The 20,686-nt window shown below is 39.9% G+C and overlaps 1 protein-coding gene across 4 annotated transcripts; it reads left to right on the forward strand.

Annotated features, from left to right (window-relative positions):
• Window positions 1–423: 423 nt before the first annotated feature.
• On the forward strand, window positions 424–18,104 carry LRRC3 (leucine rich repeat containing 3). Of its 4 annotated transcripts, XM_072121271.1 has the most exons (3): window positions 6,511–6,580; window positions 8,485–8,682; window positions 14,489–18,104. In XM_072121271.1, exon 3 carries the CDS (start codon window positions 14,592–14,594, stop codon window positions 15,417–15,419), a length of 828 nt encoding a protein of 275 aa, XP_071977372.1. In that variant the 5' UTR covers window positions 6,511–6,580; window positions 8,485–8,682; window positions 14,489–14,591; the 3' UTR covers window positions 15,420–18,104. The 4 variants fall into 4 exon arrangements, with proteins under 4 accessions (XP_071977371.1, XP_071977373.1, XP_071977375.1 ...); XM_072121270.1 differs by lacking the exons at window positions 6,511–6,580; window positions 8,485–8,682 and adding an exon at window positions 424–929; XM_072121272.1 differs by lacking the exons at window positions 6,511–6,580; window positions 8,485–8,682 and adding an exon at window positions 424–674.
• The last annotated feature ends 2,582 nt before the right edge of the window (window positions 18,105–20,686 follow it).

The following is a 20,686-nucleotide window of genomic DNA, read 5'->3' on the forward strand; positions in this document are numbered from 1 at the left end:
TGTCAATGAGAACCAATAATTCACAAGCTGTTAGAGATAGCACTGGATAACTTGCTCTTCTTAATTTTTTTAACCTGTCATGATAACACATTGTGTAGTGTTGTGTAATACAGTCTGCACAGTGTGTATCTGTTTTTTTTACATTTTGCTTGTTATACGCAGAAGGCAATAATGTCTCCATTATTCTATCATCCATACTTTTGTAAAATGCTCATGCCACCTGTAGTAATAGGAATCAGTTCTAGCGTATGTAGCAGAATATTGGATAAGCTCATTTCCTTCATCCACCTTCTTAGATATCCCAAGGGAATGCATTAGGTACACTAGTCTGCTGTGAGCAGTTTGCCTGTAACAGAAAAGGCTTTTTACAGAAAATTCACTGACAGGGAAGAGACAAGATCCAGTTACTGCCCCCTAGGAAGTCTGATTGGTCTGAATGAGTCTTGATGTTGCCTGAAAAACAGAATGGGTTCTGTGGTCTCTGGAAATAGCAACAAGTGCATGTGAGCAGAGGAGAGCTGCCCTGTGCCCCTCCTGCTGTGCCCCCTGCATGGGAACTTGTGGCACACTTCTCTCCCCCTGAGCTGCTTGGGCTGATGTTTTTCTTTCATGCAATTTTTCAGCATTTCTAAGACATAGCAAGCTGTGATGTTAAAGAGCTGATTATCCACATGGTGAGTGTGACTCCTATGGACATGTTTAGCATCAGAATACATAATACAGCTGCCTGTGTAGCTCTTGTTACACTGGGACAGCAAATTCCCATCCTGATTGTCTGCTGTTATGCTGGAGATATTGGCAGGAATTGCTGGAAGTGTTGATGATCAGTGTGTTGCAATGTACTGAGGATTTTTTGAATGAACTGCACCTGGGGCAGGGACATCTTCTGAAGTTACAGATTGAGGACCTCAACATCAGAGCCATAAACGGTAAGTGTTCCTGGTGGATGTGCCATTATATAATACACGTCTTGTATGTGTCACTTATCTCTGTCTATTGGCAGGATCAGCAGAACTCATTTGTCTCCTTTTCCTTACACTTCTACTATTACATATTGTATACTATTCTATTTTACTTAAAATCAGTCATTGACAGAGTTGCATTACTATGTATTAAAGTTTCATAATATAGTAATCATTTTTGCCATAGATATTTTAAAAAATAAATAATTGTGTATACAAATTACATAGAACCTATAGATAAAATAACATGCAAAGGTTTTTTTTTTTTTTTTTTACAGATATAGGGATAGTTAAACATGGGTATAAATTCCAGGATTGTAGATGGCCTTGGAGAACTCTTTCATTTCATTTCACGTTACAGATATAGGGTTAGTTAAAAATGTAAAAATAGCTATTTTTGCAATGCATGCCAAAGCCAGGAAAAAGAAGAGTAACTATAAATTTAGAGTTTGACTTTCTATATAAAGTAATTACACAAGGATAACGCTACAAAAGACAAGTTAAAGCAACAAAGAGTTCTGATATAATAACTGTGCAAAATTCTAAGGAATTTCCCACACAGAACAGATGAAAATACTCCAATTTATCCAAAAGACAGTATGAGCACATTCCTTCAATTACCAGCAACATGGTAATAGACTATCTGGTCACAGATCTTCATTTAATCATTAAGATTATTTGGGGTAGTTTCGTGCAAATAAATAGTTATAGGGTGCATGTTCCAGCCTATCCCCTGCATTGTATTACATGTGAGAAGTAGGGGTGTTGCACACTCATAGTTAAAGTATTCAGCTAACAGCTGTTGTTATCATGAACCAGGAATATACTTATACTAATGCGAGCATAATACGATGTGTCATCAGGATGCTATCATTATACGCTATATTAGCGAGTTATTTATACCATTCAGGTCTAAGGCTAAAGTTTTACTTTTTCGGATAACTTTGTATTGACTTGTACCTCCCTGCAACTTTTGTTAAATCTGCTTATATTTATTCAATTGCATGCAATTTTTCTTGTACTTTATTATTATTTCTTTGGAATTTTTTTCCAAGGATCTGTAATGTTTATTTTTTTACTAGTCAAACAATGGATCAAAGGTTAAATGAAGCCCAGGAAAAATTATTTTAACAATAATGGAGGTGTTAATAAATATATTTCTTAAGGTTTTTTCTATAAAATTCCCAAAACTGAATATTAGGCCAAAGCAGATGCAAACTTGGTGAGGTGAATAAAATGAAAAGATAAGCGACTATGGAATAATAAAGTATGAATTATATAATAATAAACTTAAAGAGACAAACTTAAAAAAGTTGCATAAATGAATAGTGCAGATAAAAATTTAAACTTTGTAATATACTTCAATACTTCTTTTTCCTCTGCCTTTCTTCCTTATTTAAACAGTTTATTTAAATCACCTTTCTATCCCGTATCCACTGACAACTGAGAGATAAAGGAACCACACAATTCTTTTTAGACAGCTCCTGGATAGTCTATTAGTCTCAGAGAGCTGAATCACAAAAAAGTTAATCATTAGCCTCCTTTAGCTCTCTGTTCTTTACAGAACTGCAAATACAATGCTCACTACAGGAGAAAGAAGGAGCAGAAAAAAAGACATAGAAAAGCTGCTTTAGGTTTAGCTACACTTAAGGATTTACTAATGTGACCACACAACAGGCAAAATAAAAAATTAAACAATGTTATCTTACTTAACAAAACTTTGGCTTACTTTGTGTCATGCCCATCATTTGAGGTGCTAAAAGTATCTATAAAACTGACTAATTGGATAAAAGACAGACCTGAATATATTCACCAACACTCTCCTCCCATTATCCTTCTTCAAACTTACTTCTTCGGTGCAACCCATAAGCTCTTCCCCCCTTTAGAAAATCAGATACAGACACTGCGTGGAATAAATAAGGCCACAGCAGCCTGTTTTATTAACAAACATATTAACAATAAAATATTATAAACATTATTAACAACAGCAGTATAAAGTGCTTTGCAGACCGAACTGACAAGGCATAAGAGGGGTGATTTGTAAATTATACTTAATTGTTATCTGCTTACCTGCCACACCACACCGGCTCGGGGGCTGTCATATATGTCGCAGGTAACCCCAACAACTTGTACCCACTTCCAGGTTAGCTCAGCGCCAAACCTTACAACATCTTTACTCCTAAAATCCCGAGGCCTTATCCCACGGCTGCGTGACAAAATCTTTTCCACTCAAGGGCGGGCATCTCTCCAGTGTGACGAAGTACAAAGAGGAAGCAGGAATTTAGGCCTAACCTTTTATACCAGGTAAGCCCACCTTCCCTGTGAACCTTCCCCTTCTCACTGCCCCCACCACACCTATTTCCTAACAAATTAACCCTATGCCTGTTTTACCTCTGACCAAGGCGGGCATACGGTTAATGGCTCTGCCTGACCTCCTGCCCTTTCCTATATTGAATGTGGTGCATGGCAAATATGGCAGACATTGATGGAAACCTGACATGAAAATGTAGTGTAATCTGCAGGAAACATGTTATTGATCAGGAAGGGCAATACGTGGTGCACATGAAACATGTTTTCTATCAGGAGAAATTAAGAAGATTGTACATTGTGTGTTATCTGCAGGCTGCCTATTAAATAACAGGGGGAGCTGAGCAGATTGTACAAAGTGTCCTATCTGCAGACTGCATGGTATAGAGCAGGAGTAGCTGAGCAGATTGTACAAAATGTCCTATCTGCAGGCAGCATGTTATAGAGCAGGAGGAGATGAGCAGATTGTTTATAGTGTGGCATCTGCATGCATCATTTTAAATAGCAGAAAGAGTTTAGCAGATTGTACATTGTGTCCTAATACCCCCCACCCCCCACCCCCCTTTTTATGTTTTCACTTCCTTCTTTGTGTATCTGCTTTGGGTGGACCCAAAACCAGCAGGATCGTTTTATTGGGTCATCATGGTATATTTCAGATGGTTGAGATTAAGACGTGGTTACAGAGTCTTCTTACAGTTTCTTATATTATGAGTATGCAGATCTTACTATTTTATGTCGGAGTATCTGGTGTGCTTAGATAATGATGATCAGGTGACTGTTGTTATACTTTGTTTATGACAATTGAAGTTTATAAAAAAATATTCACTCTATGTGTACCTATGTTTGTGTAGTCTATATGCCTGATGTAAATGAAATAGTATTTTGAATATTTAAATCTCTATGTTTTACCATTTAGTGAAGTCAGGGGCTCACAGTCTTCCCTACATCGGTGTACATACAGCGTTAGCTGCCCATCAGTAGCAGGACAAATCCTATGAAACACTGTGACAGGTATAAAAAAAAGATTAAAATTTTCCCAATTTTGCTAATAGCATAGGAAAACATATTTGCGCCCCCTGCACTGCCGCAACTGAGTGCACCGCTGTATTTTTGGTGCACTTTTAACATAGGACGTGTGACACACTTCTTTCGGACTTTGCATGTTAAATCTGGCACACGGTCCGTCTGAGCACTGGAACGCCTCTTTATGTGCAGAAATTTGTGTCGCATGGTGTCTAGTGCAGCCGCGCCACAAAACAGACACAAATGTGGTGCAGACACTTCTTAAATACCTATGCAAGCAGTTAACACCTTAAAGAATGTACAAAGTCCAACAGAATGGACGGTAATTGGTTAGGAGGAAAGCACGGTCCCTCCTCTGATATTCGCTCCTCATAGGTTCCCACCTGTGCCGTCGTACGAGCGGCATTGTCATGGAGACGCGATTGGTAAGTTCTTTTCTCTCTGGCGCACGCTATCGCGCATGCGCGCTAGATAGTCAGCCAGGTCGAATCGTCATCCTGTATATCCGGTAACCATGGCGACAATTGTTGTGCAGGCGCGGCAATTTTAGAATGATATCCACACTGGTGGGATCAATGGGTAAGTAGATACTTTTACCTTCGATGAATATTTATTAAGTAAATAATAGACTAATGTATATCGAGGATTCACCCAGTGATCCCTCTTCATACAGCATCAGCAGCTAGTAATAGTACGGCGTGGAGCTCTAAGAGGTTAATTCCATTATACCTAAATTTAGAGGTTTCTAGAACAACCCTTCCCCCTTCTATATCAGATACTGATAATTGTTTCATTTGTAACACTAAAAAAAGGAGGTGGCAGGGGAAAATAGATCCCCCACCTGATTAAAATATTTGGCAAAAATTAAAGTACTCCCATTAACCCCTTACTGATGGCTGCAGGTGAGCAGAGGGCTGAACCCTCTCCATAGTCAGTGAATGTTTGCTGCATATTACAGCAAACACCCACCTGTACCACCCACAATTTGCACATTGTAATACATGATGTGTAAAATTCCCAGTTTTGCCATATAAGTACTGCCATATGGAAGTATTGCTATGGTAGGATCAATCAGACAACCCAGGGTTAAAGTACCCTAGGGAGTCTAAAAAAAAAAAATAAAAAATGAAAAAAAGATAATAAAAAAAATTAAGTTAAATAAATCATTCTTTCCCTAGAACTGATATGAATAAACAGTAAAAATCATAAACATGTAAGGTATTACCACATTTAAAAAATTTCCGTTGTTTAACTCAGTAACAGAAATAGCGCCCAAAGTGGAAAATGCCACTTTTTTACCATTTTGAAAAATATTAAAAATGCAATAAAAAGTGATCAAAAGGCCATACAGTGGCAGCATTGAAAACGTCAACAAAAGAGTCAATAAAGGACACCACGCACAGCTCTGTACACTAAAGTATAAAAAAGTAATTAGCCCCAGAACATGGCAAAATACAGTTTTTTGGGTTTTTTTTGTAAATGTATGAAAAAATGATAAAACGTATACAAATTTGTTATCCCCGTGATCGCAACGACCCAAAGAATAAAGTAGACATGTCATTTGGGGAGCACAGTGAAAGCCATAAAATCCAAGCCCACAAGAAAACGTTGCAAATGCATTTTGCCACCAATTTCACTACATTTGGAATTTTTTCCACTTCTAAGTACATGGCATGGAATATTAAATACTACCACTATGAAGTGCAATATGTTTCGCAGAAAAGAAGCCCCCATACAGCTCCTTACATGGAAAAATAAAAAAAGTTATGGATTTTTGAAGGTGGGGAGTGAAGAATGAGAATGCAAAAACCAAAAAGGACCTAGTAGTTAAGGGGTTAAAAAGATAGCATATAATATTAAATATAAGAAAAACAATCATAAGCACCAAAATAAAAGCTGTTCATATGCTGTAAAAATACCATAAAGAAAATAACAAATAACATCAATATCATTAACAAAATATAATGGCAGTAACAGCCCTTAATCCCATGCAGAGAATATAGTAAAATAGTTGTGGGCCCACGTAGTTATTCGCTACAGATGAGGATTGGAAGGGGCAGAGCATGACTAGCATGACTAAGCTTCCCCCAGCTGCTGATCCCCTTCTCCTGCAGTCAGCACGGTATCACTACATTATTGCATGGAACAGCTGAATGCTTTCTGACACACTGGTTGCTAGGAAATCACAGCTAAATACTTCTTCATAACAGGAGTGCCCGGTGCCACAGTGCTACGACTAGTCGTTAACCTGTTCAGTTTCACTAAAAAACTACTGACTTTTTAATAAGGTCAATATATTAATAATACTTTTTAGACTAACGACTAAAAAATGAAGAAATCAGGAAATCATAGGGCAATAACGTCTGACTACTTAAATAGATAAAATAAGACTAAGTACAGGCAGTCCCCGGGTTACGTACAAGATAGGGTCTGGAGGTTTGTTCTTAAGTTGAATTTGTATGTAAGTCGAAACTGTATATTTTATAATTGTAGATCCAGACAAAAAAATTTTTTGGCCCCAGTGACAATTGGAGTTTTAACATTTTTTGCTGTAATGGGACCAAGGATTATCAATAAAGCTTCATTACAGACACCTTACAGCTGATCATTGTAATCTAGGACTATAGTAAAGCATTCAGAAAGCTTCACCAGAGGTCAGAGGGGTCTGTCTGTAACTATGGGTTGTCTGTAAGTCGGGTGTCCTTAAGTAGGGGACCGCCTGTATATATTCAAGTTTAAGCAGAGTTTTTCAGCACACAAAAACAGTGCTGAAAAACCCTAACCTGGCTTTTACTCGAGTCCAGAACAAAAAACAAAAAGTCTACTTGCGTTCTGAGGCCCCCATCCACAGGTCCCCCCGCCCAACAGGTCCTCTTCTAACCTTCGCGGCATCGGTTTCGTGTCCATGTACTGTCCATCGCAGGCATCTTGACGTCAGCAACAGACTGTGCGCCAACATAGAGCCGATGTTGGAGCCGCAATGGATAGAAAAGGAACTGCTGGGGGATGTCGGAAGGCGAGTATACTTTTTGTTTTTTTCTACAGGCACTATATCAGGGGCAGGGGGGCTGCAGGCTATATACTGTGGGGGGGGGGGGGCAGGAGCTGCAGGTTATATACGGAAGGGCAGGGGCCGGCAGGCTATATACTACAGGGGGCCGGCAGTCTATATACTACAGGGAGTGGCTGGCTATACACTACAGGGGCTTGCAGGCTATATACTACAGGGGCTTGCAGGCTATATACTACAGGGGCTGCAGGCTATATACTACAGGGGGCTGGCAGGCTATATACTGGGGAGGGGGATCTGCAGGCTATATAATACAGGGGCTGGGAGGCTATATACTACAGGGGGCTGGCAGGCTAAATACTACAGGGGGCTGGCAGGCTATATACTACAGGGGCTGAAAGGCTTTACACTACAGGGGCTGGCAGGCTATACACTACAGGGAGTAGCTGGCTTTACACTACAGGAGCTGACAGGCTATACACTGCAGGGGCCGGCAGGTTATACACCACAGGGGCTGGCTGGCTATACACTACAGGGGCTGACAGGCTATACACTACAGGGGCCGGCAGGTTATACACCACAGGGGCTGGCAGGCTATACACTACAGGGGCTGGTAGGCTATACACTAAAGGGAGTGGCTGGCTTTACACTACAGGGGCTGGCAGGCTATACACTACAAGGGCTGGCATGCTATAAACTACAAAGACTGGCAGGCTATAACCTACAGGGGCTTGCAGGCTATACACTACAGGGGCTGGCAAGCTTTATACTGGGAGGGCTGTGACCAGGGCTGATTTTGGCTCACAATAACTTAAGGAAAAAACTGAAGACTTAATGGAGATGTGAACTAAGAAAATAAACTGTCACCTATAGAATATATGAAAGCAGCTGATTGATATTATTTTGCTTATATTTTGATCAACACATTTTCTTAAAAACTCATTAGTATTCATGTTCTACCTTAGTCTTTACCTCTCAGGTACTGTATTTATTACAGAATAAACAAGCTGTCACATTAAGAATGAATGAAGGTCTGTAATAAAGCAATGTAATCAGTGTATAGTGATAAAGGATTCATTCCTTACTTTTGTCGCTCAGCTTTTCATTCACGTTAGTTATTTCACTCAAAAATTCTAAACCGACATAATAAAAGGCATAGCTAATCCAGGTTTATTATTCCAGGATTTCCTATCACACACATGAAAGGCTCCAGAATGGGAACTGTTTTTCCGCCTATAATGAGTTTGTTTAAACAGCATCTGACGAGAGATTTTTTTTAATGAAATGAGCTCCTTTCAGCCTCAGGATTTCATAGAGAAGCCGAACATCACACAGCAACGGGCAGAGAGTTTTCTAAGGAGATGCTGCAGCAGTACAGATGTAAGAGACAGCGAGTGGTGTTAAGAATCTCACAGAATACAAATGACCAGAGAACCCTGGAAATGGCAAAAGGGCTTTAATTGGTATTATACTGATTTTCCAACAAAGTAAAAGGTTTCTATATTTAGACTGGCAGGATAAAGTATAAAAGGACCCTGCTACAAAAAAAATGCATTGAGCCTTCCGGCCGCTTGCTATGTACAGTATAACTCATAATGTCATTTAAATTTAGAAATATTAAATAAATCAATACAAGTCGTTAAACTTCCTCTCACAATAATGTCCTTTTCATGAGTATTTTTGTCTGCCAGTCTGGAGTGTGCCTTTAAGAAAATCTTAAAGTGGTTTTATGCCATTTTTTAAATCAAAACCAAGTACTTCTCCTGTTTTTATTAATGTTGTCATCGTTTTGTATTCACAAGCTTAATTAAAACGTGGGTGTCCATACCCTAAAGTTCAGATTCCTGTAACACAATTAACATGGCTTTCTTCCTACTAAAATCAACTTTTAAAATTATGTTAATGAGTCAGAAGGCCTTATTGAGTGTTAGCAGTGCTTCTCCATGCTGTAGCTTCACAGACTGTTACACTGTGCAGGAAAACTTCCCCTCCCCCTTTCTCCCTCAGGGAAAGGGGAGGTGCTTTTTCCATACAGGTTACATTGTTATAACAGCCACAGTTCATCCAGAAGTCAGCAAATTGATTGTCCTTGAGAGTTTCCAGAGAAAATAATTAAAGGAAATTTTCCTTTTGTTTTTATGCATTGTGAACCAAACATACCTTGAGAATGCTGTAGCTATACTGATGCTGATGATATACTTGTTTAATCCCTGAAATGAGTGGTTTTGCTCAAAAAGGAATGATAAAATTCAGAACCCTTGGTTTTTTTAATTTAACAGGTGAAAGACTTGAACTGAACGGGTGAATTTAATTTTGAAGAGGAAATCTGTTCAGAAAATATGATTTACCTGTGAAATTAACAAGACTTCACCTAAAACCACCTCAAAACTGATTGAGATGCAGTTGTAACTGCAATGTGTGACCGCACCCTCTGGGAAAACACAGGGATGATGGTTTCTTGGCCTGTGCTGGGTGGGACAAGACTGGAGCATTGCATAATTAGGGTAAGTGGAGAGTGCCGAGGCAGCCACAGGAGTGACAGAGCCTCATTATCATAATTTTATAATAATTTTAAAATAATAATTGTTTTTTGAGCAAAACCACTCAGTTCAGGGATTAAACAAGATATGTTTCTGCATCAGTTTAGCTACAGCATTCTCAAGGTATGTTTGTTTCTTAATGCATCAAACAAATGGTCCCCCCTTGTAAGGTTCCATGCACATGAACAGATTTCTGTCCACACAAATTGCGGGAGGAGGGGTGAGCAGTGCTCACTTACCAGGCGAAGGTATGCTACGCCCAGGTCCCGCCCTGTACGTAGCATACATCATGTACTTGAGGCCTAAATACAGGTAGTCCCTGGGTTATGTACAACATAGGTTCTTTAGGTTTGTTCTTAAGTTGAATTTGTATGTAACTCATAACGGCATATTTTATAATTGTAGCTCCAGTCCAAATTTTTTTTTTGCCCCAGTGCCAATTGAATTTCCTAAATTTTTTGCTGTAATGGGACCAATGACTATCAATAAAGTTTCATTACAGACACCTTACAGCTGATTGCAGTCTGGGACCCTAGTAAAGCATCCAAAGAGCTTCACTAGAGGTCACAGTGGGTAGAGGCTAGGGGTCGTCTGTAAGTCAGATGTCCGTACGCAGGGGACCGCTTGTATGCAATTTATTAATAGTAATACTTTAATAATAAGTACATAGAGCTAGCAAACTTCAGAACTTTAAAAGGCGATAGGCAGGTTTACAAGATATAAACTACACAATGTTGAGGCAGACGTTGGGAATCTACTAAGAAAAGTATAATCTAGATGGTAGATTTCCTTTATTGTCAATATAAACCATTAAAACAAATGATCAATAATGAGTTAAATGTCAAGTAGTAGTTAAATGTCAAGTTTTATACTGATATTTTATACTGATGTTTTAATTTGCTGTATTATACTGTAAATTTCCTCTGAAGGGAACTCTATGCTGCAAATGTATCACTAACGATTATTGATTATTGTAGACTAGGAGGGCGGCCTGAGAGTGGGGAACGCACTGGTGTAGATGGGTCATATAGGGATCACTCAATTCAGTCTCTTGAGTTTGCAAGACCTAACATGTCCATTTAAAAAATCGTGCTGCACATACAGTATTACTGCCTCCACTGCCACTTCACTCAATGAGAAGGGGGAATCCATTATTGTGATCAATGGGAGTCCCATCAGCCAGATCCCTAGCAATTAGATTGTTATACCCAAGGGCCGGCTCCAGGTTTCAGTGGGCCCCTTTTCAGTGAACTCACATCTAGGCACTAAGTGCATCAATATAAGAGGACAATAGTGCCCCCTTTCCACAGGTGCGGATTAGCAAATGTTGTGCCCTTCCACACAAAACTTCTATATTTAAATGACCTGATGCATTATGCAGAAAACCAGTAGAGTGACAAAAGTCACAGTGCCCCGCATTAGCCAAGGGTTAGACAGTAGGTGTTCTCCTTATGGAGAGATTGACAAAGAGATTAAGGCCACCTTAAAGGCATGTGGAGACTTAAAGTCATAGATGCTCCACTAGGGAATTCTGGGAAGTATGCAAAAATGTTTTCCAAGGTGTTAAAAAGTTTTTGCTGTTGTTAAGGTGTTGGAAAACGTTTTTGCATACTTCCCACATTAGCCAACACAGTCACAGTGCTCTCAGTAGCAAATAGTCACAGTGCCCCCATAGCAGCAAATTGTCATTTGGGCCCCAGTAGCTACCTCACAGGACCCCCTTTGTAGCCCATAGATTCCATTTGCCAATAGTAACAGTGCCCGCCATAGTCAATAGTCAGTTTCAAACAGTAACAGTGGCACTTATAGCCATCAATCACAGGCCCCCCCCAGTGTCCAAGAGTAACATGTCCCCCATAACCAATAGTACTGGCATCCTCTGCGCCGGCAAAAGACACAGGATCCAACTCACAGGATGCAGGATTACAGCAGGAAGCGATCAGCACCATGCTCTGCCTTCCGCTATAACCCTATAGGTGTAATCTGGACTGCAGTGCAAATCCAGAACCGAACCCTAGATGCACATGATTGGACAACATGTGACGTCATCACATAGCGTGCATCAATGAATGGCAGCGCATACAGGGGAAACACTTGTACAAGCTGCCATGGTGATCATTTTTACCAGTGTCTTAAAGTAACACTAGAACGATTGGGAGGGGAGGTGGAGTGCAAATTTTTTTTCAGCACTCGAGTGGGCCCCTCCTATACCTCTGGGCTCTGGCACTTGTCCGCATATGCCGGGTGCTGGCGCCAGCCTGTTACACCATCCTGTGGTATGTCCAGCTATGTGCTTTATATTTGCCTTGTATGATAACTTTTTGCAGTTTAACAATGGAGACACAAAGTTTATGTATTCTTTAGTTGTTGCCATGAACTGTAGCATTGACCACTTCATACATTCCACAAAAACTCATGTCCTTTTTAAGGAAGTGTTGTGCATCCATTTGAGCTCCATGTGTCACAGTTTGTAAAAAAAAAAAAAAAAATCAATAATTTTGTGATTTTTTTTTTTAGCAAAACGTTATATTACTATATTAAAATTGCTGATCAGTAACTGTTTTGCGGTGCAGTGGATTAACAGTGCGGTCTTGGTAGGGTTAATTGTCGGATGGGTGTTCTGAGCGGTAACTGTGGTAGGTACACTGGCAGCAGGATGAGATTTTGGTAGCTGCTTTAAGATAATGGCCACATATGACTATCCTATTACACTGCAGTCAAAGGAATGGACCTTGGTCCAGATGTCTGCTGCTGACAGGGCAACATGGGACACAGTTCTATTGTTCCCAACTTACCGGGTGCAAGTACAGTAATAGATGTAGTGGAGGTAAGATGTCCCCTTCACCAATGGAGGTAAGATGTCCCCTGTTCACACCACACTCTCAGCGGGAGAGTTGCCCAACCTCAAGATGCTGATTTTTCATGAAGTGAAGCAAAAGCAGACAAATTCAGCAACCACAGGCCGGGCAGCTCCACTGCTTAGAGTGTGGCGTGAACATTTTTTACCTCAGTTAATGAAGGGCACTGTGCAGGAGAGTTGCATTTACTCCGAATTCTGCCAGCTTGCTGCCTGTCACCAAAAAAGTCTATGGGGCAGATTTATCAAGCAGTCTGAAAGTCAGAATATTTCCAGTTGCCCATGGCAACCAATCACAGCTCAGCCTTCATTTGACCAGTGCTCATGAATATTTTAAAGGGGAGCTGTGATTGGTTGCCATGGGCAATTGGAAATATTCTGACTTTCAGACTGCTTGATAAATCTGCCCCTATGTGTGTCACCTCTGACAGGCATGTCATACTTTGGTCATTACTGCCACAAGTAGTCAGGTGCCTTGAAGTAGGAACCTAAGAGGGATATAACGATTGACAAGTGATCGGAACTTTCAAACCTTTCAATGTTTATTATTTGGATTCTGGTCACAAGCGTGTCGCTACACCAGAAAGATCCAGCTCAGGACCATGAGGAGGAGAAAAGTGAGTGTATATCATATCATGTAGGAAGCAGGATCTTTAAAGGAAATCTACCATCAAAATCGAACACAATAAACCAGGGGCAATTACTCATTGATCCAGGAACTGTGGCAGAGGGAAGGGCGAGACAGTGTAACAGCCTGTAAAGCAAGATCACAGTAGGGCTTTGGTAGCCTCTTAAGGAAGAGGGCCATAGATAACAAATAAAAGAAGATTACGACAGTCCCGTTGCCTGGATATATGAGTAAGTGTCCCTGGTTTATCATATTTGATTTTGATGTAGATTTGAACCAGTATGGGATAGAAAGTCAGAGAGGATTGTGCTTCTTTGTCCAATCTTTACTGCTTCACTACCCTGATGTGAGTTCTGTTAAGATAACTGTATTTAGGTCCTCCTATAATGTTCTGAGGTGTTGGGTCAGCTAGGACACAACATTTTAGGGATGCACAGTAGGTTTTCTGATCTCCATTTGGGGTGTATGCATATTGTTTATTGCGGTGAAGCTACAATCCCTCTTGTTTATTGTGACTAGCAAACATGTACAATTCCTTGGTAGTGTCCCTGCTAGAATATTGTGGTGTATCTGGTCATAAATGTATTTGCTTGACCAAGTGATGGTGTTAATTGTAAGGTAACATTTTTTAAACCTTTTCGACTGCATAAAATAAAATTGTGATTTTATTAAACAGAAATGAGTAATGCTGCTATTTTACATAGCCAGGAAACATGTTGTTCCCATGTACATTTTGTGAATATGAAGATAAAGATGATGGATCGCCTCTGTATGATTGAGTGGGTTGTTTTTTAACAATTTCTTTCAAAATGATTTTCTTGCTCGTCACCAGTTGTGTACTTGAATACCAAATCGTAAAGGTCCCTTGTTTAATACTTGACGTTTCAAGGTTTTATGCACATTGCTTATTGTATATTCATCCACTAACTAAAGCAATAGTTTTCCTGTGTCTAAAGATGTTCCTTAGATAAATAGTCCCATTGCAGAGAACATATTGCTATGAATTTGAGCTTATTATTTCATGTTTATTGTGGTGGCAGACAGAGACACCTATGTTTGATATTGTGTATAGGCTTTATATTGTTCTGCATATCTTTAAAGTGATGAAATAGGGAACAAAACTGCTGTCATAGATGATATTTCTTTCCTTTCATTTTACAGGCTGTTGCAGAAACAAATACTTACCATGGCTGCTGACTGGAGAATTCCTACTGAGCCAGGCGCACATTTCTATTCAATTGCTACATAAGTATGTTCTTCTTGGATGAAGCGTTTAGAAGTAATATTCTACCCAATGCAGGTGTATGTCAATAAGATGCACCCAGCCGAGCAGACATTGAAGTGTACAGACTTTATTTTCCACAAAGGACTTCTGCTACTCTTATTCCAGTTCCAATTCATTGTATCTTGCCCCAAAAGCTGCCAGTGCTCAGACAGCAATGGTGCCATGGTGGTCCAATGCAGTTCAAGAAACCTGGATGAAATACCTATAGACCTTCCCATGGATACAGTATCCTTAAAGCTTGATGCAAACAAGATTCACCAGGTACCCAACAATGCGTTTAAGGACTTGAGTTATCTCCAAGAACTTGACCTTTCCCGTAACTCTATTGAGAAGATTGAACTGTCTGCTTTTAAAGGAGTTACTGATGGGTTGAGGCTTCTGGATTTGTCTGGAAATCAGATTCAAAGTATCCCCAAAGAAGCTTTGGCCAATTTAAAAGGCAAAATCCGCCTCTCTAATAACCCCTTACATTGTGACTGCTCACTGCAGGAGATGCTTAGGGAACTGAACTTGGACCCAGAGACGGTTAATGATATTTCCTGCCAGACTTCAGTACAAGAGGAATATGTGGGGAAACCTTTAATCCAGGTTTTAGACTCAGGCATTAATTTTTGCAACATCCATCACAGGACAACAGATGTGGCCATGTTCATTACTATGTTTGGTTGGTTTACAATGGTGATAACCTATGTGGTTTATTATGTCAGACATAACCAAGAGGATGCCAGAAGACACCTGGAGTACCTTAAGTCACTGCCCAGCACTCAGATAACCAAAGACTTTGATACAATCAGCACCGTTTTGTAGGTCTCTCTATCATACTGACATTAGTCGCTGTTTACTCCGAAGGGCCTCATACACAGTAGAATGATCCATCACAGATCAAAAGGACATTTGCAGTCACTGTGCGGTGATAAATGTGCTGCGAGCAAACAATCATTGATAATTTACTAATTTGTCTGTGATAACATCTGCCTGTTATTTGTAATGGGACTAGAATGAGAGAAGGAGAGACACGGTATTACCAAAATTGTGGTAACATTTAAATACAACTCCCAGGACCACTAACAACTTACTGTACAAATTACAATTTCTTTTTCCATCTAAAAGGGCGTTAACATTATACCACCTACAAACCAGCTTGATTGCTACAACTGACAAGGGATATTACTTACAATTGCTACTATGGAGAAGGGGTGTTGGCCGTAGAAGCTATTCAGTACCACTATCCTTCAGCCCTCCTGCACACAAATGGCCCATGTCCTGTTGTTTGCAGCCTGTGTGTCATCAGCCTACACGACTTACAAAGCAGGACCTGCTCAGGGGCACAACTAGGAGCGGAAGGGCCCCAAAGCAGGCTTCTGAATGGGACCCCTTTTCCTGCTTTAAAAAATGATAAATATTTGTATACTCAAACATGCGAGTTACAATCACACATTTATAAACTCATGCACTCACATATAGAACATGTACACACACATGCAGTGCCATATGCAAACGTACAGTATATATACACACATGCAGTGTATACACATAACAGATATATATATATATATATATATATATATATATATATCACTTATATATACAGTATACTGTACAATGTGCAGCATAATATATAAACAGTGGTGCATATCCTCCATTCTTTAGTGTGTCAGGTTGGGTGACAGGCCCCCCTGACACTGTGGGCCCAATAGTAGCTGCTCTGGCTGCTACCACTGTAGTTACGCCCTTGGGCCTGCTCTATAATTTGCAGACCGACCAGTCGCCTCATGCACAGGACAGTGGAAACCATAACCATGTTTATGGGGCCATGCGATAGCCACTTGTCTTAACCTAGCACCAAAATGACAAGTCAGCTTTTAATCAGTAGATCCCTGGTGTCCTTCTCTAGATTTCTTGGAATTATAGGAGTGAGACAAATATGTTGGTGATTTAACGCTCTCAAACAACCTGTCAAGTTACCTTTAATATGATGCAGAAATGGTTGCCTATGTCATTTGTTACTGTCGCATATAGTATACTTTGTCTATATATTTAAAGGGTTATTCTCATGTGGGCATTCACACTTAAAGTACAACTGAAAAATATAAAAACTTTTGCCTAACTCTGCCCAAGCAAAAATAAGCAATTCTCTAATTTACTCTAATTAGATAACTGCAGGTGTTTTGCAGCTAGCAGAGGTTTTACCTTGCCCTCTCCCCCCCCCCCCCAGGCTAATATTCATTTGCCATACTTCCTGGTAACCATCAGAAACCATATAGAACTGCTGGAGACAACAGGAGGCTTGTTAGGAGTGTCAGTAGTAGAGTGCAAAAAGAAATAGGACCTTGAGTGATGTCACAAGCATGTGACTCATAACATGATTCAAGTTATCCAATTACAAACATGCATCATTTGAAAGACATAAGTGTTCTGGCTAAAGAAGTTCAGTGATGTGAAAATCATATGACTCATCACATACTTTAAACAAACATGCTGTCCTGTTCTGGCTTCAGTGTCCTGAGCTGATGTCACAACCAGGATGAACCTATCCACTTCAGGAATAGCCTAATCTGACGTAATAAGAAATTATGTTAAATATGCCAGATTTATCTCAGGTTAGGGAGAAGTTAGCATTATGATACGAGTATCATTGGAATTGTTTTCAAAATCTCACTCCAGCTATGCTAAAACTAACTTTTGTCAGTAATTTTATAGTTATGCTTTTATGTAATTCATCTGCCGTATAAATACATTTCTTCAAATGGATGTTATGAATAAAAATTTACCTGTGTGAAGACAATAGAGTCCTGGAATCTATGTTCATTACCACAGTTTTTTATGCAATCAATCCAGCAGAGGTGGTCGTATCCAAGGACAACAATCTTGTTTCTATGGGACAATATGGCTACATTCATGGTAAATTACCTTCGCACAGGTAGATTTTTTAATAACATCCAATTAAATTAATATTTGTATATGGGAGATGAATTAAATGTTAATGCCCAGTTGAAAATACCACTTTCATTCACAGTTGAAGACCCTTATCACTTGTATTTTGTTGGCTTTTTCCACAATTTATGTTCTGTTGTACAGGGCAAGAGAAGAAACTAAAAACAATAGTCTGGGAGTATTAAATGTGCAGTAAATATCATCTGTATATCGCTACTGGAAGCAATAAGCATATTCATATACAAGACTGTGAGTAATAGAGGAGGATAGAACACAAGACAAAGCCAAGAAGAAGCCCTTCCTGTAATGACCTGTCTTATAGTTCCAGCAGCAGCACAGCCGAGAGCTGCTGTAATAGACAGGGGAACATAAGAAATATGAATATGGTTTTAGACCTTACATGGAAATACATGCTGGGTAGTTACATACAGAAGCCTTTAGGACAAATAATGAATACTGTGCAGTGGCCTTAACCAATTTTTTTACGAATAAAATCTGTTCCTGGAATAATAGATTCTCTTATTTCTTCCTAGAACGTCATCACTTATTACTTTCCTATTATCCTCGTTTATTTTCACTATTTAATAAACTGCTTATAAACACTAGACAATGGGGCACATTTACTTACCCGTCCCTGTGTGATCCCCGAGGTGCGTTCCCCGACGAAAATACACAGCTGCCGCGATTCACTTACATTGTGCGCTCAATATCCTGCATGTGTCACTTCCCCGCTAAGGTCCGCTGGTGCTTGTAAGTGCATGGCTTGCGAAACAAACGGCCCAAATAGGTAATATTCGGGAAAGCCCCATAGTAAATGAACCCCAGTATGTAGGAAGATATTGCACCAAAGAAGCTAAATTTGCAAAGGAACATAGAGGATGTACCATGATTTTTCTTCTCTTTAATTCAAAGGGGTTGGCCACTTTACTTAAAGGGGTATTCTCGTCTGGGCATTCACATTCAGTTTTATTAATCTGCCTTTTATAAACATTTCTTCAATTAGATGTTATAAAGAAAAATGTTCCTCTGTGAAGATTATTTCCTATAAATGTAGTCATATGGTCCCTTAGAAACAAGACTATGTCCTTGGATATGACCACTTATGCTGCAGGGTTTGCACAAAGAAACAAAATGTTTTTGTATAGGAAATGTCCTGGAGTTACTACATGTCCTACAGCCGTCCTGTGGTGATGATCGCTGAAGCCAGGAAGTCAGGCAGAGCTCAATAGCGCATGTCTGGCCACTGCTGCTAGAGTGTGGGGTGGTCATATCCGAGGAAGCTATCTGGTTTCTAAGAGAATACATGGCTACATTTATGAGAAATTATCTTCACACGGGAACATTTTTTTTAAAACATCCAATTGAAGAAATGTCTACATGTGGCAAATGAATTAAATTAAATGTAAATGTCCAGATGGGAATACCCCTTTAATGGTTTAGTAAGGTGTGGGGGCAGGATATTCGGTATCTTTCTAATATACATTTGTTGATAGTTCTGCACCGCCTTCTTGATATGTCCAGGAAAGCCCCCTGGTTCAGAAATTTACCTTAGTAGCCAGTGCATAATGTGCAATCTATCCTCTAGGACCTTACAGGGGTATTCCCACGAGCACAAAATTCTTAAAGGGAATCTACTGTTGGGAAACGACTTATTTAATTAGTTCCCAACACATATTGCCTAATGCTGCCCCAGCTACATACAGTGTTTGACTTAATCCTGGATGTAGCTGCTGGCAAAATAAACTTTAATCAGTGAATATGATAATTAGTATCAAAGGCTACTGGGGGCGTGGAGTAGCCTGAGACAGCCCCGAAGGCCACTTTATGTCCCCAGTAGCTGCTTTCCTCCCACCTCCCCGCTCATGAATTCACACTTACTGCGGCACCTCTGTATTCCAAACTCTTCAGCACTGACCATATTGGTGGCATATTGCATGCAGTGCAGCACTAAACAAATGTCCCTGATGGTGTCCTAGTCATTGATGCATGGTTTGCCATGTAACTGACCAATGCTTCAACTTCGTGTGGCCTATTGGGGCTTACCATAACGCGCCTACTTACTACGTCCATGTCCTTGTCTCTCAATTCATGCTTTCCTTATTTCAAAAAACCTGCCATACCAAACTTTACTGTAACAGCACCTTTACAATCAAGGTCTTACTGGATGCTATTCACAGACAACAACAGTTTTACGTTTTAGTGTGCGCTATTTATTGAAAAGAGCACTTTTATTATCCATGTATTACAGTATGCTATTTACAGTTGGGAATCTGGAATACTTCTGGAATAGATATACCGGTTTGGCTTAATGCCACATCATGTTATTAGGTTTCTTGTCATGCTTGGTGTTAAGGGGACTGCTATTCAAGATAGCAAAAGGAGGCATTGTTTTTCATTTCCCACCTTGGAGTTCATATTGACATATTTTTCAGAATTCCCAGTGGAACATCCAGGGCTATAAGTCTCCTATAAGGTGGGCTTAATTGGCAAACTCTCCATAAGGAGAACTCTTACTTCCTGACCCTAGCACACTATTGACTGAGAAGAGCACTTTTATGATGCACATTTTACCCCTCAAGAGAGGAGAAGAAAGGCAAGACTGTGACACTTAATAGGGATTAAAGGAAAACAATCTTTATTGACAAAATTACATGTACTAAAAATACATACATGGAGATTGTTGAAGACAATGGATTGCAATAACAAACAGTGATGATACGCAGACTAAAGGAAGCTATGCCCGGTAGAGATGGGCAAATCGATTTGAACGAAGTGTAATTCGGTACGAATTTCACAGAAAATTTGGTTCGTCATGAAGCTGAAGTTTGCGCTGATTCGTGGGAACAAAATTTTTTTCCCCCTCTTTTTAGCTACCGGTAAATGGACGTGTAACATCGGGCAGAGAACTCTGGGAAGGAGAAAGGAACACCCTCGATGACATCTGCAGACCTGTAAGCCAATCAGTGACCGGCAGGCTTATGTGATGTCACAGCCCTATAAAAACTGTCAGCCATTTACAATCTCTGCATTTCACATTGCTTGTGCTGTCTGTAGCGTCTAGCTGCTTTTACTGCACTGTGCTGTAGCAATTTCTGCTCCAATCCCAGAGTGCGTTTAGGGGGATCTGTATACCCCAAATA

The sequence above is a fragment of the Engystomops pustulosus genome, chromosome 8 (genome assembly GCF_040894005.1).
Source record: "Engystomops pustulosus chromosome 8, aEngPut4.maternal, whole genome shotgun sequence".
Lineage (NCBI taxonomy): Eukaryota > Metazoa > Chordata > Amphibia > Anura > Leptodactylidae > Engystomops > Engystomops pustulosus.

What these genes read in the sequence shown, in the direction of transcription:
- LRRC3 (XM_072121270.1), top strand. Translation starts at nt 14,592, where the DNA reads ATGAAGCGTTTAGAAGTAATATTCTACCCAATGCAGGTGTATGTCAAT.